The sequence below is a fragment of the Heterocephalus glaber genome, unplaced genomic scaffold (assembly GCF_053883595.1).
Source record: "Heterocephalus glaber isolate CG9 unplaced genomic scaffold, H.glaber_assembly_v1.0 deba00001504, whole genome shotgun sequence".
NCBI lineage: Eukaryota > Metazoa > Chordata > Mammalia > Rodentia > Bathyergidae > Heterocephalus > Heterocephalus glaber.
In genome coordinates this window covers 32,732,549-32,756,113 of record NW_028258324.1, presented here as the reverse complement: position 1 = coordinate 32,756,113, position 23,565 = coordinate 32,732,549, and the positions used below count along the sequence as shown (strand labels likewise).

The 23,565-nt window shown below is 38.3% G+C and overlaps 1 protein-coding gene across 1 annotated transcript; it reads left to right on the top strand.

Annotated features, from left to right (window-relative positions):
- Positions 1–12,699: 12,699 nt before the first annotated feature.
- Miso1 (mitochondrial inner membrane subdomain organizer 1) lies at positions 12,700–23,066 on the top strand. The gene is made up of 5 exons (XM_004834495.3): positions 12,700–12,887; positions 14,642–14,701; positions 17,181–17,328; positions 19,523–19,683; positions 22,094–23,066. Exons 1-5 carry the CDS (start codon positions 12,774–12,776, stop codon positions 22,490–22,492), a joined length of 882 nt encoding a protein of 293 aa, XP_004834552.1. The 5' UTR covers positions 12,700–12,773; the 3' UTR covers positions 22,493–23,066.
- Positions 23,067–23,565: the final 499 nt, after the last annotated feature.

Below are 23,565 nucleotides of genomic sequence, written 5' to 3'. Positions count from 1 at the left end.
CATCTGGCATGACAAGAAATTAAATGTAAAGGGGGAGAACCTAAAAAAAATAAAAAGTCATGGCAATGATAAGTCAATACATTTCAGTTATAACCATAACATTAATGGACTCAATTCACCAATCAAAAGAAATAGACTGGCAGAATGGGTCAAGAAGCATAATCCAACAATATGCTGCATACAAGAAACACACATAATTCAAAAGGAAACTCATAGACTGAAAGTTAAAGGGTGGAAAACAATACTCTATGTGACGGGAACCCCCCCAAAAAGCAGGAGTAGCTATCGTCTTTGCAGATCAAGTAGATTTCAAACCAACACTGATTAAGATAGATGAAGAAGGACACTACATCCTTGTAAAGGGAAGAATCCAAGAGGAAGAGATGACAATCATAAATATCTATGCACCAAACACTAGTGCACCCAACTATATAAAACAAACACTAACAGACATGAAAAGTCATATATGCACTAATACAATTGTAGTGGGGGACCTCAATGCCCCATTCTCACAAATAGATAGATCAACTAGACAAAAAATAAGTAATGAAATACTAGAAATCAATCGAACTCTTGAACAAATGAGCTTAACAGATGTTTATAGAGTCTTCCACCCCACAAAATCAGAATACACATTCTTCTCAGCTGCACATGGGTCATTCTCAAAAATAGACCACATACTCACACATAGAACATGTTTAAGTAAGTGCAAAGGAATTGAAGTTATCCCCTGTATATTATCAGACGATAGTGGGATGAAATTGGAGATCCATAGCAAAAGAAACTTGAAAAATTTCATAAACACGTGGAAATTGAACATCACACTTCTGAATAACCAATGGGTCACAGAAGAAATTAATGAAGAAATCAGACAGTTCCTTCAATTAAATGACAAGGACAATACAACATATTGGAATCTATGGGACACAATGAAAGCAGTCTTATGAGGGGAATTCATAGTAGTGAATATGCATATTAGGAAAACAGAACGAACCCAATTAAACAACCTGATGCTGAACCTCAAGCTTCTAGAAAAAGAAGAGCAGGACAACCCCAAAGCTCATACAAGGGAGGAAATTATACAGATTTGAGGAGAAATCAATGCAATGGAGACTAAGAGAACTATACAAAAAAAAATCAATGAAGCCAAGAGGTGGTTCTTCAAAAGAATCAACAAAATTGACAAACCCTTAGCCACTCTTATCAGAAAAAGGAAAGAAAAGGCCCAAATCCATGCAATTAGGAATGAAAAGGGTGAAATTACAACAGACCCAGCAGAAATCCAGAGGATCATCAATACCTACTTCCAGAACCTATATGCCAATAAGATGGACAACACAGAAGAAATGGGCAGATTCCTAGATACATATGAACTACCAAAGCTGAACGAAGAAGACCTAAAAATTCTAAACAATCCAATATCAACCAACGAAATTGAAAACATAATTAAAAATTTATCAACTAAGAAAAGCCCAGGCCCTGATGGCTTCACTGCTGAATTCTACAAGACATTTAGAGAGGAACTGCTGCCACTACTGTTTAAACTCTTCAACGAAATTGAAAGGGAAGCAATACTCCCAAATTCATTCCTGGAAGCAAGCATCACCTTGATCCCCAAAGCAGAGAAAGATCCAACCAAAAAGGAGAACTACAGGCCAATTTCACTAATGAACATAGATGCAAAAATCCTTAATAAGATACTGGCAAATAGAATGCAGAAGATCATCAAGAAGATCACATACCCTGATCAAGTGGGATTCATCCCAGGGATGCAGGGATGGTTCAACATACACAAATCAATCAATGTAATACACTATATCAATAGGGCCAAGGGCAAAAACCATATGATTATCTCCATAGATGCAGAAAAAGTATTTGACAAAATTCAACATGCATTTATGATAAAATCCCTACAAAAAGTTGGAATAGATGGTCTCTACCTCAAACTGATAGAAGCCATCTATGAAAAACCAACAGCCAATATCATACTAAATGGTCAAAAACTGAAATTCTTCACACTAAAATCAGGAACAAGACAAGGATGTCCACTATCACCACTATTGTTCAATATAGTTTTGGAAACACTACCATGGCAATTAGACAAGAGAAAGAAATAAAAGGAATAAAGATAAGAAATGAAAAAGTCAAATTGTCATTATTTGCAGATGACATGATACTCTATGCAGAAGACCCCAAGAGCACCACCAAAAGTCTTCTAGACTTAATAACCAAATTCAGTCAAGTAGCTGGTTACAAGGTCAACACACAAAAATCAATAGCTTTCCTCTGCACAAATGACAGACTCACTGAGAGAGAAATAGGGCAAACAATGCCTTTCAGTATAGCATCCAAAAAACTGAAACACCTAGGAATCAACCTAATGAAAGAAATCAAAGACATCTTCTCCAAAAACTATAGCACACTGAAAAGAGAGACTGAAGATGATATCAGAAAATGGACAGATATCCCCTGCTCCTGGGTAGGAAGGATCAATATAGTGAAAATGGCCATACTTCCAAAACTGCTATATAGATTCAATGCAATTCCAATTGAGATCACAGCAGCATACTTCACAGATCTTGAGAAAACAATCCACAAATTCATTTGGAACAAGAAGAGATCCAGAATAGCAAAAGCAATTCTAGGTAACAGAGACATGGCAGGGGGTATCACAATCCCCAACCTGCAACTCTACTACAAAGCTACTGTGATAAAAACAGCATAGTACTGGCAAAGAAACAGACCTGAGGACCACTGGAAGAGATTAGAAGATGCAGAAACAATGCCAGACACACTCAGCCATCTTATCTTAGATAAAGGTGCCAAACACGCTCACTGGAGAAAAGATAGCTTCTTTAATAAATGGTGCTGGAAAAATTGGGTTTCAACTTGCCAAAGATTAAAACCAGACCTATATCTCTCACCATGCACTAAACTAAAATCAAAACGGATTAAAGATCTAAATATTAAAATAGAAACTCTGAATGAGTTGGAACAGAGGTTAGGTAGAACTCTTGCAGACATTGGTGTACGAAAAGATTTTATGAACAAAACCTCAGTTGCCTGTGAATTAGCACAAACAATCAACAAGTGCGATCTATTCTTATTAAAAAGCTTCTGCACAGCAAGAGAAACCACCAGCAGTGTGAAGAGACAACCCACAATGTGGGAAAAAATCTTCACCTGCTTTTCCTCAGACAAAGGTCTACTATCTCGAATCTATAAAGAACTTAAAGAGGTCTGCCCACACCCTACCGAGGTCCCCAGTTGCACGTAACACACACCGAATCAGCCCGCTGCAGACAGGCAGCCACCTGATTCCACACTACAAAGACGCAGAGGACACCAGATCACCAGACCAAGGTACTGAGTCCCACTGTTCCCGGCTCAGAGGTTGGGGCTTCTGAGCCACTGTCCCACTGCTCCTGGTCCAGAGGAAGGGGTTTCCCGGCCACCATCCCTCCGGCTGCTCCTAGCCCACAGGAAAGGGCTTTTGGGTAACCATCCCTACCGCTGCTCCCAGCCCCTGTCCCACCTCACCCACCTCAGAGGAGGTAATCCGTGCAGGCACTAAAGGTCCCCCGCCCCAGTTGAAATGAGAAAACACATAAATAAGTCTCAAAGCCAGACTTCCAGATCACCTACAGCAACCCCAAAGGGAAATGAGATGGAACACTCTGATACTCAACCACCTGGACCCACTGAACTGGCAACAAAAGGGGATCTGGAAAAAATGAAATCAGAAATAATTTCTCAGATAACAGGAGAAATTGTGCCCCTAGTGCAAGACATGATTAATAAATCTAGAGAGGAGCTGAGGAACATGATGGAATAACAAAAACAGGAAACAAATGGAATCCATAAAATAGATGCAAAGAGATTTCCAGGACATGAAAAACTCCACTGAAAGTCTACACAGCAGAATGAGCCAATGTGAGGACAGAATTTCAGATATAGAAGATAAGATTGCAATTAGTGACCAGGAAAAGAAAAATTGCTTCAAAATTATAAGGGAACATGAGAAATCAATCCAGCAGCTGCTAGATAATGCAAAGGAGAACAACATAAGACTGATTGGAGTCAATGAAGAAACAGGAGAGAGTGCAGATGACATAAAAAAATCTCTTCACAGAAATAATGGCAGAAAACTTCCCAAGCAGGGGAAAAGAAATTGACATACAGAGAAGTCAGGCATATAGGACTCCAAATAGCCTTGATCAAAACAAATCTACACATAGGCACATAATTGTTAAGATTCCAGAAACTCAACAGAAGAACAAAGTTCTACAAGCATTCAGAAAAGAGAAACAAATGACATACAAAGGAAAGCCCATCAGAATCACAGCAGACTTCTCAACACAAACCATCAAGGCAAGAGCTTGGAGTGACGTATTCCAAGCCCTAAAAGAAAACAGCCTCCAACCCAGATTGATGTACCCTGCAAAACTATCTTTCAAAATGGATGGAGAAATAAGATACTTTCATGACAAAGAGCACCTTAGGAACTTTGTGAATACCAAACCAGCACTCCAAAGAATTTGACACAATATCCTAGGAACAGACATCGAGGATCACAACCCCAGGAAGCAAAGCAGAATGAACCCATCTGGCATGACAAGAAATTAAATGTAAACGGGGAGAACCCAACAAAAAGAAAAAGTCATGGCAATGACAAGTCAATACGTTTCAGTTATAACCATCAACGTTAATGGTCTCAATTCACCAATCAAAAGAAACAGACTGGCAGAATGGGTCAAGAAGCAAAATCTAACAATGTGCTGCATACAAGAAACACACTTAATTTAAAAGGAAACTCATAGACTGAAAGTTAAAGGGTGGAAAACAATACTGCATGCGACAGGAACCCCCAAAAAAGCAGGAGTAGCTATCCTCTTGGCAGATCAAGTAGATTTCAAACCAACACTGATTAAGAGAGATGAAGAAGGACACTACATCCTTGTAAAGGGAAGAATCCAAGAGGAAGAGATGACAATCATAAATATCTATGCACCAAACACTAGTGCACCCAACTATATAAAACAAACACTAACAGACATGAAAAGTCATATATGCACTAATACAATTGTAGTGGGGGACCTCAATACCCCACTCTCACAAATAGATCAACTAGACTAAAACTAAGGAATGAAATACTAGAACTCAATCAAACACTTGAACAAATGAACTTAACAGATGTTTACAGAGTCTTCCACCCCACAAAATCAGAATACACATTCTTCTCAGCTGCACATGGGTCATTCTCAAAAATAGACCACATACTCACACATAGAACATGTTTAAGTAAGTGCAAAGGAATTGAAGTTATCCCCTGTATATTATCAGATGATAGTGGGATGAAATTGGAGATCCATAGCAAAAGAAACTCAAAAAATTTCATAAACATGTAGAAATTGAACAACACACTTCTGAATAACCAATGGGTCACAGAGGAAATTAAAGAAGAAATCAGACAGTTCCTTCAATTAAATGACAAGGACAATACAACATATTGGAATCTATGGGACACAATGAAAGCTGTCTTACGAGGGAAATTCATAGCAGTGAATACACATATTAGGAAAACAGATATTAGGAAAACGATCCCAATTAAACAACCTGATGCCGAACCTCAAGCTTCTAGAAAAAGAAGAGCAGGACAACCCCAAAGCTCATCCAAGGGAGGAAATTATAAAGATCAGAGGAGAAATCAATGCAATGGAGACTATGAGAACTATACAAAAAATCAATGAAGCCAAGAGGTGGTTCTTCGAAAGAATCAACAAAATTGACAAACCTTTAGCCAACCTTGTCAGAAAAAGGAAAGAAAAGGCCCAAATCCATGCAATTAGGAATGAAAAGGGTGAAATTACAACAGACCTAACAGAAATCCAGAGGATCAGCAATACCTACTTCCAAAACCTATATGCCAATAAGATGGAAAACACAGAAGAAATGGACAGATTCCTAGATACATATGAACTACCAAAGTTGAACGAAGAAGACCTAAAAATTCTGAACAACCCAATATCAACCAATGAAATTGAAAACATAATTAAAAACTTATCACCTAAGAAAATCCCGGGCCCTGATGGCTTCACTGCTGAATTCTACAAGACATTTAGAGAGGAACTGCTGCCACTACTGTTTAAACTCTTCAATGAAGTTGAAAGGGAAGCAATACTCCCAAATTCATTCCTGGAAGCAAGCATCACCTTGATCCCCAAAGCAGAGAAAGACCCAACTGAAAAAGAGAACTATAGGCCAATCTCACTAATGAACATAGATGCAAAAATCCTTAATAAGATACTGGCAAACAGAATGCAGAAGATCATCAAGAAGATCATACACCCTGATCAAGTGGGATTCATCCCAGGGATGCAGGGATGGTTCAACATACGAAAATCAATCAATGTAATACACTATATCAATAGAGCCAAGGACAAAAACCATATGATACTCTCCATAGACGCAGAAAAAGCATTTGACAAAATCCAACATGCATAGCAAAAGCAATGTTAGGTAACAGAGACATGGCAGGGGGTATCACAATCCCCAACCTGCAACTCTACTACAAAGCTACTGTGATAAAAACAGCATGGCACTGGCAAAGAAACAGACCTGAGGACCAGTGGAACAGATTAGAAGATGCAGAAACAACGCCAGACACACTCAGCCATCTCATCTTCGACAAAGGAGCCAAACACCCTCACTGGAGGAAAGATAGCTTCTTTAATAAATGGTGCTGGAAAAATTGGGCTTCAACTTGCCAAAGATTCAAACTAGACCTATATCTCTCACCATGCACTAAACTAAAATCAAAATGGATTAAAGATCTAAATATTAAAATAGAAACTCTGAACCAGTTGGAACAGAGGTTAGGTAGAACCCTTGAAGACATCGGTGTAGGAAAAGATTTTATGAACAAAACCTCAGTTGCCCATGAACTAGCACAAACAATCAACAAATGGGATCTCTTCTTATTAAAAGGCTTCTGCACAGCAAGAAAAACCACCAGCAGTGTGAAGAGACAACCCACAATGTGGGAAAAAATCTTCACCTGCTCTTCCTCAGACAAAGGTTTACTATCTCAAATCTATAAAGAACTTAAAAAGATCATACCTCCCAAATTTAAAGACCCAATCCAAAAATGGGCATCTGAAATGAACACACATTTCTCACACAAAGAAGTAGAAATAGCAAATAAATACATGAAAATATGTTCAACATCACTGGTCATTCGAGAGATGCAAATGAAAACAATGCTGAGATTCCACTTCACTCCAGAAAGAATGGCTGCTATCATGAAATCAACCAATAACAAATGCTGGAGGGGCTGTGGGGAAAGAGGAACCCTACTCCACTGCTGGTGGGAGTGTAGACTCGTGCAACCACTGTGGAAATCAGTATGGAGATACCTCAAAGTACTGAGACTGGAAGTCCCATTTGACCCTGCTATTCCACTGCTGGGGATCTTCCCCAAAGAATTAAAAGAATCATACCACAGTGATATATGTGCACCCATGTTCATAGCAGTACAGTTTGTGATAGCTAAAACTTGGAAATAGCCCAAATGCCCATCAACTGGAGACTGGATAAAGAAAACGTGGTTTTTTTTAATAAAATGGAGTGCTACTCAGCCATAAAAAATGAGAAATTGGAGACATTTATAGCTAAATGGATGCACATTGAGGCGACACTCTTAAGTGAAATAAATAGGACACACATCTATAAATACTGAATAGTTTCTCTGGTGTGAGAAACTGAAAGTGTGAATGGGGACTAAAATGTATGATAGGTAATGTGAAATAGGATTTAAAGGGGCAAAGGGGAAGGAGGTGGGAGTGATAGGGGAAAGGAAAGAAGGGAATGGAATTTTGAGAAAATAGAAAAATCGGAACAAAATCTTTGTAAATAGGGAGGAATGGAGGGGTTGACGGAAGGGCCGGGCAAGGGTGAAAGATGTGAACCAAGAGAGACTATGTAAGGGTGCAAATTTCCAATGATGAATGTCATTATATTGTATACCTAAAGTGTACCAATGAGTAGAATGAATAATCGATAATGCAAAATAGGAAGAAAATGTCCAAAGCGGTAGGGGTAGTGGGAGGGGCAGGGGAAAGGACAGAAGGGAAAGGAAAAATGATGAGAAATTGAAAAAATGGAAATAAAGTCTTTGTAAATAGGGAAGGGTGGAGGGGGTGAAGGGAGGGCTAGGAATGGGGAGAAAATAAGAACAAAGATGGATTATGTAAAGGTACAATTCCCAATGAGAAATGTAATTGTGTTGTATACTTAAAATGTACCAATAAAAGAATTTAAGAAAAAAATAAAGGGCAGGGGATGTAGCTCAGTGTGAAGTCCCTGGGTTCAATCCCCAGTGTCCCTAACTCTCACTGCCCTCAAAAGATACATCCAGTTAAGCAGAAGGCAGCTTTTCAAACACCTGCATTAATTTCCTCTCTTTTTTATCCCACCCAGACTACAGGCCTATTGACATTGTGTCACTCATAATCAGGGTCATCTTTCCCCCTTAGTTTGCTGGTAAACCTGGAAACACCCCACAGACATACCTAGAACTGTGGTTTCCTAATCTGCTAGGTCTTTCTTAATCCAGTTGACACATCACAATTAAAGATGGCACACACACAAAAAAATAGAGCTATGCAAAAGACAATTGAAAGTATTTTCGGGCCAAGGATTTAGCTCAGTGGTTTCGCCGCTTGCTGAGCAAGCGCAAGGACCCGAGTTTGATCCTGAGCACCAAAAAAAAAAAAAAAAAAAAAGTGGCACAGTCCTAGGATTACAAATTAAATTTGGTTTTATGGAAGGTAAAAAGCTACTTGAAAGAGTGTTTATAGTGTTTGTGAAAATGATGTTTACACCAAGACCTGAGAGACAATGAGCTAGTTTGGTGATGGTGGTGGTGGTTGGACTAGTAATAAGGGGAACAAAGTATTCTAAGTAGAAGGAGCAGTTAAGTACAAAGGTCCTAAGGCAAGGAAGGATGGGCTTGGTATGCATGAGGAACATGAGGTCAATGTGCTTGAGGCCTAACGAATGAAGCAGGGAGAAGAAAGATGAGTTTGGAGTCATAGATCCTGGAGGAAAATGTATGAGCCTAATTAATTTTTTGTTTATTTGTTTTGGTTTTATAATATGTAGGATTGAACACAGGAGTTCTCTATCATTGAACTATGTCCTCAGCGCTTTTTTTTTTGGTACTAGGGATCGAACTCAGGTCCTTGCCCTTGTGCAGCAGGTGGTGAAACCGCTGAGCTAAATCCCTGGCCCTCCAGCTCTTATTAAAGATCTTGACTCTTGCTAAATACCCAGGCTGACCTCTAACTTTCCATCCTTCTGGGATTAATGGCATGTACCATTTCATCTGGCTGAGCCTGAAACTTTTTTTTTTTTTGGTACTGAGATTGAACTTGGGACTAAAACTTTTGATATTATTAAAGTACAATGGAAAGCCATTAAAACAGTGGTAGTAAGCTGAAAGTATGTTACCTATGCCTCAGGACATATTCTATACCCAGAACAGTGGGTTGCTCCCTTCAAGACAGGGAGATTTCATATGAAACTCTAGGTTTCCGGCTTCTCTTTCAAAAAGCCGAAGATCTCACCAGACTGAACTCCAACTGTGTGGTGGAGGTTGGTTATAACCCAATATTTGGGTTTTGCCAAGAAATACAAAGGAGGCAGAAGGGGATGGGAGTTGAAAATATTTTCAAGGGAGTGATTATAATGTTAAATCATGGAGTCTGAGCTGAAGAGATGGGAACTGAAGTTTAAGGGGCTCTGACACATTGATCATGGTGGTTGAATGGACTGGCATCCCAATGATGTCAAAGAGAAGTATTTTCACAGGTGAGCCAAGAAAACTGGAGGTTGTGGTAGGAGAGCAGGGTACTGGGGTACTGAAGACAAAAATCTAGAATGTGACCATGGGAATGGCTGGCTGAAGTGGGTGGAAGAAAAGGTTATTACACATGAGATGAACAACTGAGCGATCAGAATGATGACGGGGAGCACTGGAGTTGTAGCTCGGCAGTAGAGTCCTTGCCTAGCACGTACAAGGACCTGGGTTCAATCCCTTGCCTGTTTTTAAAAAATGACAACAATGGCAGGAATTGAGATGAAGAAAAAGCCTTTAAGTCAGATATAAAATCATCAAGAATAAATATGGGGGAGTGACCAGGAGATCTCAAAATTATCGCCTTGATCATTCTTGTCAGTCTTGAAAGAGGATAAGGAGATAGTAGCTTGGAGTACAAGGAACTTATGACCTCATCTTTTGATACTGAATTATGTGGGTGTATAAAAAAATAGAATAGTTATCTAATAAAAGCTAGGAACCAAGATTAGAAAACTAGGTGAGTTCGTAAGGGATCCTCATTAAATATTCAACTTTTAAAAATTCTTTTCTGGGCTGGGGATTTAGCTCAGTGGTTTCACTGCCTGCTGTGCAAGCACAAGGACCCGAGTTCGATCCCCAGTACAAAAAAATAAAAATTTCTTTTCTGTGGTCCTGGGGACCCAACTTGGGCCATGTACATGCGAGGTAAGTGTTCTGTCTCTGAGCTACACTACCAGCCCATCTTCTTTCTTTTTCCTTTTTTCTTTCTTCTTTCTCCTTTCTTCCTTTCCTTTCCTTAGCTTTCCTTTCCTTTCTTCCTTCTTCCTTCCATTCCGGGAACATTCACATTAATATTCAGTCAACTTTTTTTTTTTTTAGAAAAATGTCAAATGACATCTAGTTACTATCAAAGTTCCAGTGAAAGTATATTGCAAACACAATCTATGTTCATGGGAAATTAAGGGACAAAACAGTGAATTTAAAAATGACTTTTTGAGTATACTTGTCTTACTGAGGTCATCACAGGCATTATATCCAATGAGTCCTCAGGAATTACCAGCAACAAAAGGAACAAGTCTTTGATGGAGCTAATTACACTTCTGGCATCAATGGTTATGAGATTATGCTAAAATATTATTGAGGACATTTAAAGAAATCTAGAGCATTTAGAGATGCCCAGATAGCTGATATCTGGAGTACAGAAAAATAAACTTTGGGATGAGAAGTAATGACAATGGACTGCTTCAAGTAATGGGACAAGAAGAGTGGTGGCAGAAAGAAGTTTAGAAGCCAGGTGTGTGACGCACTCCTGTAATCCCAGACTCTGGGAGGCTGAAGCAGGAGGATGGTGAGTGCAAACCCAGTATGGGCAATTTAGAAACTTAGCAAGGCCCTGTCTCAAAATTTAAAAAAAATTTAAAAGGCTGGGGCTGAAGCTCAGTGCCAAGGTCCTGTGTTCAATCCCCAGAATTGCCAATGTGTGTGTAGGGGTAGATTAGACATACAGGACATTAGACAAAAGCTTTAGGGAAATGACTGCTAATAAAGAAATTCATTTTTCTATTTATTAACTAAATCTATTCAGCCTATTACAAGTTTTTTAAAAAATTTGAAATGATTAAGATTTTAATTATAGTATATCTTTGTAGTTGGATTTTCTCCAATATCCATTGTGTTCTATCCTGTCTTGAAATTTATAGGGATTTTTGTGATTTGTCTGATTGCTTATATGAGATGCAGTGCTGTGGTTAACTAAGTCAATTGTCTGAGCTAAGTCCCATTACAGCATCGCAGTTTACCACTTTACTTACTGGGTGACCTGAGCTACTGACTCCATTATACGTCCTCTGTAAAACCGTGATCAATAATAGTGCCTATTTCCTGAGGTGGTTGTGAGGATAAGGGAGCTAATGAGTGGAAACCACTTATAACAATCCTTGACCAATGTGTTAGCTACTGTTATTTTCTATGGGCTACAATACCGAGATAATCCCTGAAGGCACAACTCATTGCATGTGTTGTTGCGAATACAACATATTCCATTCTGACTTTCAAAGGTAATATTTTCACAAGGTAAAAAAAAATCCAACAGTATGCTTGTGCAGTCCATAAGTATGGTAGTCATTAAGATTATTTAAGTTCATTAAAATTAATAAAGTAAAAAATTCAGATCCTTGGCTGCACTAACCATATTTCAATAGGCAACAGCCATAGGTTGTTATTGGCCACGGAACTGGACAGTGTGGAAATAGAACATTTCGCTGTAATATGTTCCATCTCCAAGAGCTGCAGAGAGTGAAACCTTCTGCCCTTTCCTACTCCCAGTCCCTTCCAGGGGCAATCATTATTTCAAGTTTCTTGGATAGTCTTTTATGGTACACACACACACACACACCCCACAGATATATTTTCACACAAACGTTACATAATTTACACCACCCTGCACCCAATTTTTCTTTTTAAATCTATTAATTGTATTGATTTGCGGAACGCGTTAGCTCCATATATTTAGTCAATTAACAGTTCAAGACTTAGAGCATCTGATGCAGGCATACGCAGCAACTCGGAAAACACTTTAGTACAATGCAAATACAAACACAAGGACTACGCATATGGTTACTTTTCGGAGCAGGTGGAAGGACTGAAGTACTTCAATCTCCTTTGATGGGTGGCACTGGCGGAAACCACGGTAGCGTCTGTTCTCTGAGCTCACACAGAAGCCGACCATCGGCTCCCCGGCGCAGCGGTCCTCCCACCCCTCTGGCCCGCAGAGCCATCACCCGCACTGCGGAAGAACCTTGCCGGCCCACTCAGGCAGGGAGCGGAAGTGGATTCACACCCACGACACCCGAGCAGCGCGCGCCCCCTGCCGCCCGCCCGGGGAACACGCGCGAGGGGTTGGGAAGCCGCCAATATGGCAGGGTGGCCAGGGGGCTCCGCGTCGCCGTCCCCCGGGCGAGACGGGGCGGCCCCCAATGTGGTGGCGCGGGTCTCGCGGTGGGCGGACGATCACTTGCGCCTGGTCCAGGTACCGCAGGCCCGCCAGCCGGGCGGTGGGGAGTGCAGGCCCGCGCGGAGCGAGCGCGGGAGGGACCCGTCCAGGGAGGCCTCAGGGTGGGCTGCCGCGAAGTCGCGAGGGCGCGGGGCTGGGGGGGGGGACAGGGCAGGAAGGGACGCCTCCTAGAGCGACGCCTCGCCTCAGGTCTCAGCTGTCCCTCGGGCGGTCGGGACTCCCGCTTAGGGGCCGAGGAGGAGCCCCTGGCCGTGGTGTGAGTGTAACGAGAGGAGAGGCCACGGGAGGTCGAACAAGAGAGGGACTCCTGGGCCACCAAAATGGTGGTGGTAGTGGTGGTGTGGAGCTGTCGCTGGATTGGTGGTGGCGACGATTGCTGAGAGAGGAGTTGGAGGGAATGATTAGTTGGAAAAATCCATAGAGCTTTTTGGCCTTGTGAGCATGGATGTGTGAGGTTGAAGATGGCCGTTAATTAAACTTATAAGCAGAATTGAGAGGCGCTGTTCGAGGCTAGTCTGGTGTGAAGGGAAGTCAGAGCTGGACATGTCATTTTGGGAATGAGTGGCACAAGCCATAAGTAGTGTTTAAAGCCCCAGACTTGAGCAGCTGTCCGAGCAAATGAAAAAAGCCATGGAAGAAGCCCTGCAACTGTGACCTATGGGCTTGTAACATTCGGGGCATGAAAAGAAGGAGACCAATGAAGACGAAGAAGGAGCAGTGAGGGAGGAGGAAAAGCCAGGTTTCCTAGAAGCCAAGTGAAGAGAGTATGTCTTGAGGAGGAATGATTGATTAACTTATAAAATTCCGCTGAGAAGTTGAGCTCTGCAGCCAAGCAACATAGGGTGCAAGGCCATGTGTGTTTACGCTCAGCTCTGTAGCCCCACTCCTTGTAGTAGTACCTGCCACTTAGAAATTGCTAGATAAATATATGTAACACTGATGAATGGTAAACCTAAAAACGTATATATGTTAATTGATCAGGCCTTATTTCTTCCAATTCAAAAGTGGATGCATGGGTTATTTGAAACTAAAAATTGGCCTGAAGTCTGAGGTGTAGGTCAGTGGTAGTGTGCTTAGCATGTACACGGGCCTGAGTTCAGTCCCCAACATCCTCTCCCCAAAAACACCTTAGAAGGATTGTGGAAAGAAGCAGTGTCTATTTGGTATATGGATATATTATTTGAAATAACCTGATCACAGAACCCAAAGAATGTGCCCCGGTGTCTATTTTCACACTCTTACGTACCTAGCCATATTTATTGAAGGAAAGTATGTTAGATTATCACTGTTTTTGAGGGAGTGATGATACTCTTTAATTTTTTCATTTAGGTCCTTAGTTTAAAGAAAGCAATTTAGAAATATCACTGTGTTCTCCCCATGCATTCACCCACATATATTTGTCAAAGTGCTGTATTTTAGCATTGTAGTATTAAGGTTTTCTGCCAAGCATGTAAATTCTCACCATGGATGCAAAGTTATGCTCATTTTGGGGGGCACTGTGCAAGGAGTATTAAACCATTTGTGCATTCAAGGAGCTCATAGATAAAGTACAATAATAAAATTACTGGGTATGCTAGATGGGAAAAGACTGGGAGAAGATTAATGAGTGGGTGGACAAAGTTTTGGGAAAAAGTGAGTCATCATTTGAATGATATCTGTTATTTATACTGTTAGAAATAGGGAAGAGAGTCTTTTTCTTCCTCCCTTCTAATTAATATTTCACATCGTGAATAATTAATGATAATTAATCATTAAATTTCTTTCTGTAGAACATCAGCACTGGGATGGCCATAGCCGGAATAATGTTATTTCTAAGAAGTGTTCGACTGGTGAGTTAAAAAATGAAAAAGGCGATAGACAGTTCATTTATTCTTCAGACAGTTTTCATTTCAAGCAGTGTATCATTTTGTTATTCAAATGCTAAGCTTTTAAATAGTATTTTAGAATAATGAATATATTTTAAGATCTTGACTTTAAAGTAACAGCCACAGGATTTTATAGAAAGTAATTGTACAGGATATATTTCCATAATCATTTTTTTATATTTAAAATTAATCTGCAAAGGATTTAGCTTGTTAGAATGTTATAATCACTAAATTTGCATTTCAGATATTGTGGGATACCTCAAAAGTGTTTTTCTAGGGTCCTTTTAGATTTGGATCACAGCTTAGTTATGTCCCTTAGCACTGAATAATTTATACTTTGATTAGTGGAGTTTGTTTTTTTTGTCCTTTCAATGATGTTTTAATAATGTAGAGTTCCACTTGTAAGATTTCTTGTAAATCAAGAATTACAAGTGTATTTTATTTTTCACTTTTTTGTGGTAAAATACACATAACATAAAATTTACCATTTTAATCACTTCAGTGTACGTAAAGTTCAGCGGTATTAGACTTATTCATACTGTTCTGTCACTGTCACCACTATCCATCTCCAGAGCTCTATTCATCTTGCAAAACTGAAACTCTATACCTATGAAACAATAACTCCTGTTTTCCTTCCTCACTACTCCTGGCAACCGTTATTCCTTTTTCTATCTCTTCGATTTTAATTACTCTAGGTACTATCTCTTAAAATTAGAATCATATTTGTAAGTAATAGCATTATTTAAAATATAGTTCATATTAGGGTAGGGATTTAGCTCAGTGGCTCTGCCGCCTGCCTCGCAAGCACAAGGTCCCAAGTTAGATCTCCAGTAGCAAAAAAAAAAAAAAAAAAAAAAATATATATATATATATATATATTTCATATTCCTTTTTTTCCCTCAAAGCTGTCCTTTTTTTTTTTCCTTGTGCAGTCTGTGGGATTGAACTCAGCAACTTTGCAGTGTTGGGATTCTCAGCTGTCTAGAAGGCTGAGGCAGGAGGATTACAAATTTGAACCCAGCCTGGACAATTAGTGACTCTATCTCAAAATTTAAAAAAATAAAATAGAAAAGAGCTGGGGATGTAGCTTACAGTGAAGGCAAAAATCATGCATTATAATTAATTGTATGTTTTATTAGTCTGTTTTAATCTAGAATATTATTTCTACTTTTTTCTTTCAATTTTTATTCAAAGTTGCATTGTAGAATATCTCATAATCTAGAATTTTCTGTTTCCTTATTAAATTCATATAAGCATTTTGGCAAGGTGATGTTATATGCTTCCCATTTAATTGCATCGATTCATAATGCCAGTATGTCTTATAAAATCACCTCTAAGAAAATTAATAATTATCTCTTAGTATCATCCAAGACCCATTCCATATCCAGATTTTCTTGATTGCCACAGAGGCATCTTTAAATGAGTGATCTGTACAAATCAGAATTCTAACAGTCTGTATATTTGTTTGTTATATTTTTTACATCTTATTCATTCATTTATAACACACATACAACCCTTTTTCTCCCTCAAGCTATTGATTTTCTAGAAAAGCTTGTCATTTATCCCATAATATATTTCATATTCTCAATATCTACATTATTTTTTTTTATAAAGTTTATTTGAAAAAGTAAAAGTGAAGAGTGAGGGAGAAATTGGCTCTGTAGAGCAAGCTGGGACCAAGTAAAAGAGGAAAAAGCAAGATAAAGGACACCCTGGAGGATGCAGAACGGGCTATTTTGAGGAAAGCCCTGGTGGTCTGCGTTACTATTTTTTAAAAAATATTCAGTTCAACTTTATGCCTTAGGAAGTGAGGTACTAATTTATCCTTCCATTATGTGAAGTTTTTAACTAACCATGATTATGAATGAAGCTTGTTGTATTGTTAATATGGAAGAAGCACACAAAGTGTTGGCAAACCCTAGACCTTCACCTAAGCATTAGGGATTGGAATAAATTCCCAATAGGGATTTAGCTCAGTGGTTCTGCTGCCTGCCTCACAAGTGCAAGGTCCCAAGTTCAATCCCCAGTACCCAAAATAATAATAATAATAATAATAATAATAATAATAATAATAATAATAAAAGTACTAATGTAAAATAAAGAAGCAAAGTAAAATTTTTCAATTTTTTTTTTTAATCTTGTTTTGATTTTTGTTTTTATGTTTTGCAGTACTAAGAATAGAACCCAGGGCCTCATGCGTGTTAGGCAAGTGCTCTACCACTGAGCTACTTCCCCGGCCCAGTTATGTAATATTTAGATAACAATATCACATTTTTGTTTTGTTTTGTTTTTTTTGCTTTTTTTGGTACCGGGGATCGAACTCGGGTACTTGTGCTTGCGCAGCAGGCGGCAAAACCACTGAGGTAAATCCCTGGCCCCACATTTTAAATTCCAAATGAAAATAATGACACAGGTTTGTGTTTTTCTCCTTATAAATCTATAGACATCAAAATTTATAAGATCTTCAGATATTCCAGCAGAATTTATAAGAAAGAATGTTAAATTACGAGGACGATTACACCGGATAACTGAGAATGGTTTAGAAATTGAACATATTCCCATCACTTTACCTATTATATCTTCATGGAGAAGTAAGTAAGATGCAAAAAAATAAAACTAGCTGTTATTGTTATTACTATTAAATAACTAGATGTTACATATAAAATTGAAAAAATGGCATTTTAAATCCTGATTACCCTCCTTTGTCTGTGAGAGAAAGTCTGAGCCCTTGTATACAAGAAACTATTTAGTTTGGCTCCAGGGTTCCTTTCTTCCTTCCTCTCTTTTAAATTCAACTCCTCAGTCTTTCAGGCATTCAATTGTTCATCCCATGGATATTGACTGTCCTTTTTTTTCTTTTGAGATGAGTCTCCCTAAGTAAGTCCAGTCCAGGCTGGCCTTGAACTCACCATCCTCCTGCCTCAGGCTCCTGAATGCTAGGATTGTAGATACATGGTGTCACACCTGGCTTTGACTACCTGTTATAGTCTAGGTCATGGTGATGACAAATCTTTTTTTTTTCCTTTCTTTGATACTGGGGATCGAACTCGGGTCCTTGGGCTTGCGCAGCAGGCTGTGAAACCACTGAGCTAAATCCCCGGCCCTGATGGCAAATCTTTTAAAGCTTTCAATGATGCAAACAGCCTGTTGTGGCACTCTTTATTCACTGGATCTGACTTTATATGACTTACGGCTTTTCTATAAAGTCCAAATGACCATGTAAGGTACATTATTTTGAATCATTCAGGACATTGAGGCAGGCACACCACCACAACTAAAAAGACACTCATGAAAGAGGATTTCCAGAGCTGCTTCAGAAAGTGGCAAGAACAATGTGATAAATGTGTTTGAAGCAAGGGGGAGTATTCTGAGGGAGATTAATGACAACATGTCTTTTACCATAATAAATTTTTTAAAAAATTTAAATGGCTATTATGTCTCTTCATGGTAGCCGACCTTACACCGTTGGTTGTATTTTTTTCTCCCTTTTTCCTATTTTCACTTGGGTCATACTCTTCGGAGCTTATTTTTTTCCTACCTTTAATAAATGTGAAACTTTGCCACCATTTAAAAAAACACATCAACATTCACCATATTTTATTGTCACACCTCCTAGAGAGTAGTCAGAGAAGGCCACAGTGTGGAGTTGCTATTTAATCATAGACCTGAAGAATGAGAAAGACTAGCTAGGAAGAGCAGAGATGGAAACATGCTTCTTGGCCTGCACTCTGTAGGCAAAGATGGGGATCTCTTGAGCCATGGATTTCATGGCCAGCCTCGGCAGCATAGCAAGATACTATCTCCTAAAAACAAATGAATAAATAAAATGAAATACTGTTATTAAAGTTAAATTGGTTAAAATTTTATCAAGGGTTTGAGGAAATAGATCTTCATACTATATTACCTTGAATATAACTTGATAAAATTCTTGTCTGGAAGGCATTTCACGAAGTGTTTTAAAAAGTAATGGTATTATCATACATAAGAGAATATTGTTATTTTGTATAAAAGCCAATAGTAATTAGAATAATAATGTAGATCAGTATTTTTTGACATGGGAGGATATCCTCAGTAAGTTAACAGCTTCATTTAGATGAAAAAGCAATTTCTACAGTTCTAGTAGTAACAGCTCCCATTATTACACACTATGTGTATAGCTTTACGTGTGTATGTGTAGGAAAAAGTCTAGAAGGTTGAGAAAAGGTTAAGTTGATTAAATGTCTTTTCCTGATCCAGAGCTTACAGAAATGGGCTTTTGAAATTATTCCATCTGTTGTATGCTTGTATTATTTAAAAGAAATCTTGAATATAGAAATAAATGAGGCGGGGGCTGGGGATTTAGCTCAGTGGTTCTGGCGCCTGCCTTGCAAGCTCAAGGTCCTGAGTTCAATCCCCAGTACCAACAACAACAACAAAAAGAAATAAATGAGGTGAGGCATGGTGGTGCATGCCTGTGATTCCAGTACTCTGGGAGGCTGAGGCAGGAAGATCACAGGTTCAAGACCATCGTGGGTAACCTAGTGACTTAGTGAGATCCTGATCAAAATTAAAAAAGAATAAGGATGTAGTAGCTCAGTGCAAAGGCCCTGGGTTCACCCCCAGTTCTGCAAAAAAAAAGAAAAAGAAAAGGAAACAGACCTATATTTAGAGAGTCTGAGTATTTATAAAGAAGCATCATATGTTGGAGTTTTTTGGGGTATTGTGTGTGGAGGGTGGTGAATGGCTTTAGAATTTGCTTTTGTGACATGCTCTTAAAGCTAAACTCTTTCTACCTGATCTCTTTAGAAGAGCCATGTGGTGTTTTGCTGGTTAAGTTGGCTGGAGTAGAGCTCACTGAAGCTGGAAAGGTATGGATACAAAAAGAGCTCAAACCTTCCCAAGTACTATGGTTCCAACTTCTTGGAAAGGAGAATTCAGTGCTCTTTTGCTACCTTTTAGTGAATAAGGTAAGTAGTATGAAGAAATAACTGAGTCTTTTATTTTTATATTTAAATACAGTGTTTAAAACTTTAAATATAAGATGGTGAATTTTTGGACTTAAACTACTGTTAATAGTGAGTATGTGTAGAGAATCAGGTGCTTTATATATATTTTTTTGTTATAAAATTTTAGTTACATATCTAATACATGTTTATTATAGAAGTTTGTGAAAAAAGAAAAACCTTCCAAGTACTAACGACTGCGCATTGCTAAGTTAAAGAGTCTCTTCATACATTTATATATACATTATATATGGTCCATCACAATTGTTAGTAGAAACCACTTGCTGAGTGAGGCTTGTCCCCCAGAAACTATGAAGAACAAGGGTGTTTTCTGTGGTAAACATATTGTTCAGCCTAGTCTAATACCTTGTTGTATCAAACAGTTCAAATTCAGGAACTGCAGAATTACTTTGTATGGGGTTTTAGGAGTTGTGATTTAAGACACACAGATTTAGATAGCTCTAAATCCAAAGATGACAGGGAAGTGGGAGCTTGTATTGAACAAACTGTTGATTTATTACAAGGCAGTAAATATTCTATTGTGGGGAAACTTTTGTTGGCGTTAAGAACAGGTACTGTGTGCAGGGTTATGTAACCCATAGATGAGTACAAAAAAATGTAAAGCTGGGCATGATATAGTCCTAGCATTCAGGAGAATGACCTGAAAAAAACTCATATTAAAATGATTAGAATTTTAATTGTTTGAACTTTGAATTATTATTATTATTTTTCTTTCTTTTTGGTACTGGGGATTGAACACAGGACCTTGCACTTGTGAGGCAGGCGGCAGAACCACTGAGCTAAATCTCCAACCCTAAACTTTGAATTATTAATAGGAAGTCTAATGAAATCTATTAATTTTTGTATGTCCAGATCATATTAAATTCTTTCAAAATAAGAATTATCCAAAACTAATTAGCTGAAGGATCTTAAAGTAATTTTATCATACCAAATTGTATCAAACATCCCCAAACCCTTATAAAAATATTAGGTTCTCTTTTAAGTTGAAGAGTAAGTAACAGTTATCAAAAAAGATGATTATAGCAATGAAGATAACATAATATTTTGAATCTCTGCCATGTGCCAGATACTGAGCTAAATGCTGTGTTCTATTACTTCATTTATCCTCATGAGCAGCCTGTGGAGTTTTATCCCGTTACAGGTGGAACTGGTAGGAAAGATAATTGCTTTTGCCAGAGGAACCAAGTGGAGAGAGCCTGTATTCAAGCCCAGCTCTTGCTGGCTTCCAAGCCCACCTCTATTTTAGATACATTCACCTTACATCACTTCCTAGGTTTACAAACCATGCTGTATGCTTATTTGTGAATGTTTACTTCTCCCGTTTGAATTTAATGAGTGTGTGGTGTTGAAATTTTCATTCTGATTTTGGTTCAAGGGAAAGAGCTCATAAAATTTTAAAAATTGAGACAAACATGATAAAGCCTTCATAATTGTTATTAACCTTTTATAACTTTGTCATCATGTATCAAAAGTTACTGTATTTAGAGGAATAAAACTTATTTACTTTTATTTAAAAAATATTTTTAAAAGGTTACTCTATGCCTTTACGTGGCCTTAGAAAATGTTTCCTAATTTTAACCTGGAATTTTCTTATTTTTAGAACTTAGCTGTGAAATATTTGTCTATAATATGAATTAGTGGGAGAAAAATTCTGTTTGTCCATTTTCATTAGGAAGTGAATTGTTCCTGGAAGGAAATTTCCAGAAGGATGAAAATTCAAGAGCCAAGACTATTTTTATGTTAATTATTTTGAGGGAGGTCTTTAAAAAAATGTACATGCAAGTGCCCTTCTAGACACTAGAATTCCGAACCTAATTGTAACAGTTCCTTTGGGGTTTGTCTATTTTTTGCTTTTTTACTTTCCTTTGCTGTGGGCTCCTGTCTTTGTGCCAGAATTGTGTGCCTGCTGTCTCTGCAAATAACCACCAATACACCAAAAAAATTTTTCTATGCTATGTTGCTTCTATGCCTCTTTGAGGGTAGAGACCAAAAGAGTCTGTAGAGAATCCTATGTCATAAAAGAATCAATTGACTTTGAGAAGGATCTCTTACAATAAAATTCTTGGACTTAGCAGTAGCTGTTTTAAGCTCCTGAAAACTCTTTTGTTAATATTTTTGGCTTTTTTGTGAAGGGCTGAAATTTCTAAGTGATTGATTTTAAGATAAATAAGATGTTACAGGGCCGAGGGATTTGGCTCAGTGGTTCTGCTGCCTGCCTCGCAAACACAAGGTCCCAAGTTCAATCCCCGGTACCAAAAAGAAAAAAAAAAAGATGTTACAGTATAATAACAATTTTCTTAAATAGTTTCTATGTGTGTGGTTTTTTTGTTTTGTCTTTTGTTTTAAATTCAAGGGTGGATATTTTAGCGTGAATCTGAATGAAGAAATCTTGCGAAGAGGCCTGGGCAAAACTGTTCTTGTTAAAGGGCTGAATTATAATTCCAAAACTTACTGGACAATTCACAGAAAATTACTTAAAGCTGAATTAACGGCTATAAAAAAAGGAGACGGAATATGGAAGGAAGAATCTGAAAAAGAAAGTTATTTGAAAAAATTCAAAGACTCCTGGAAAGAAATATGGAAAAAAGAAAGTTATTTAAAAGCAACTGGATCAGATTTCAACTTGAAAAAAGGAAGTTATTACGACAAATTGAGAACTTATGAAATGTGGAAAGACAACATGAGTAACTATTCCTTAATACTGAAATTCAGAGAATTTATGAGTTGCTTACATTTTCGTAGGAAAGAGTGATATATCCAAGAGATCTAGAGGTGACTTCTCTGAAGAGTAAAATACGTAAACATAAAAACATTTTTCACTGAGCCTGCATGGAAATTTCCACAAATGATCAAAGTTGAATTCTAATGGTATTTAAACATTAAAAAGATTATGTGTGTAATACCAGAAGTAATTTAAATAAATAAGTAAAGGTTGATGTAATATGCTTTTAGGAACAATGAAGTACTACAAAAAGTTACCAGAACTAGACTGGGTAGCCTGTAATCCAAGCACTCTGGGAGGCTGAGGCAGGAGGAGCAAAGTTAGATCCCAGCCTGGGCAATTTAGAGATTTAGTGAGACATCTCAAAATTTTAAAAAGGACTGGGAATGTAGCTTAGTGTGAAGGCCCTAGGTTCAGTCCTCAGTTCTGCCCCCTCCCATTATCAGGCTGTATATATGTTGTCATACCATTGTTTGAAGAGAAAAATCCAAGCATTGGCCATTGTGTTATGTTGAGCAGCTGTATTTAATTTTTGTTCAAAGAAAACTTTTCCATCTTTATCTACTTTCATTATTTATATAATAAAGGACTTATTTATACTTTATGTATGAGGTCGTACTTCTCTCCCAGTTGATTTCTAACTGTTTGTAGATTTGGGACAGTACTACAGGAGAATGATAAAGAAGGCTAATTTCACCCTGTTGTTAGATGAGGACATCATCCTGAGGATGAGAAACTATTGAAGAGGTACCTCAGGAAAGAACTGATGCCATAGTGCTCCTGGAGTTTTGGGGCAGAAGGTCCCCCTCAGGCTCTGCCATGTCCCAGAATCCTAGTCAAGGAGAGGAGCAGTGATGTGGGCAAGAAGGGGGCTGTGATCAGCACAGCCACGCTGAGAAGCATAGAAAGGGTCAAAATCTGTCTTCAAGGGGCTGACAGAGCTTTTTTTTTTTTTAATTTTATTTTATTGGTAAATCTTAGGTATACAATATAATGACATTCATCATTGGAAATTTGCACCTTTACATAATCTCTCTTGGTTCTTATTTTGTCCCCATTCCCCTGCCCTCCAACCCCTCCATCCCTCCCTATTTACAAAGACT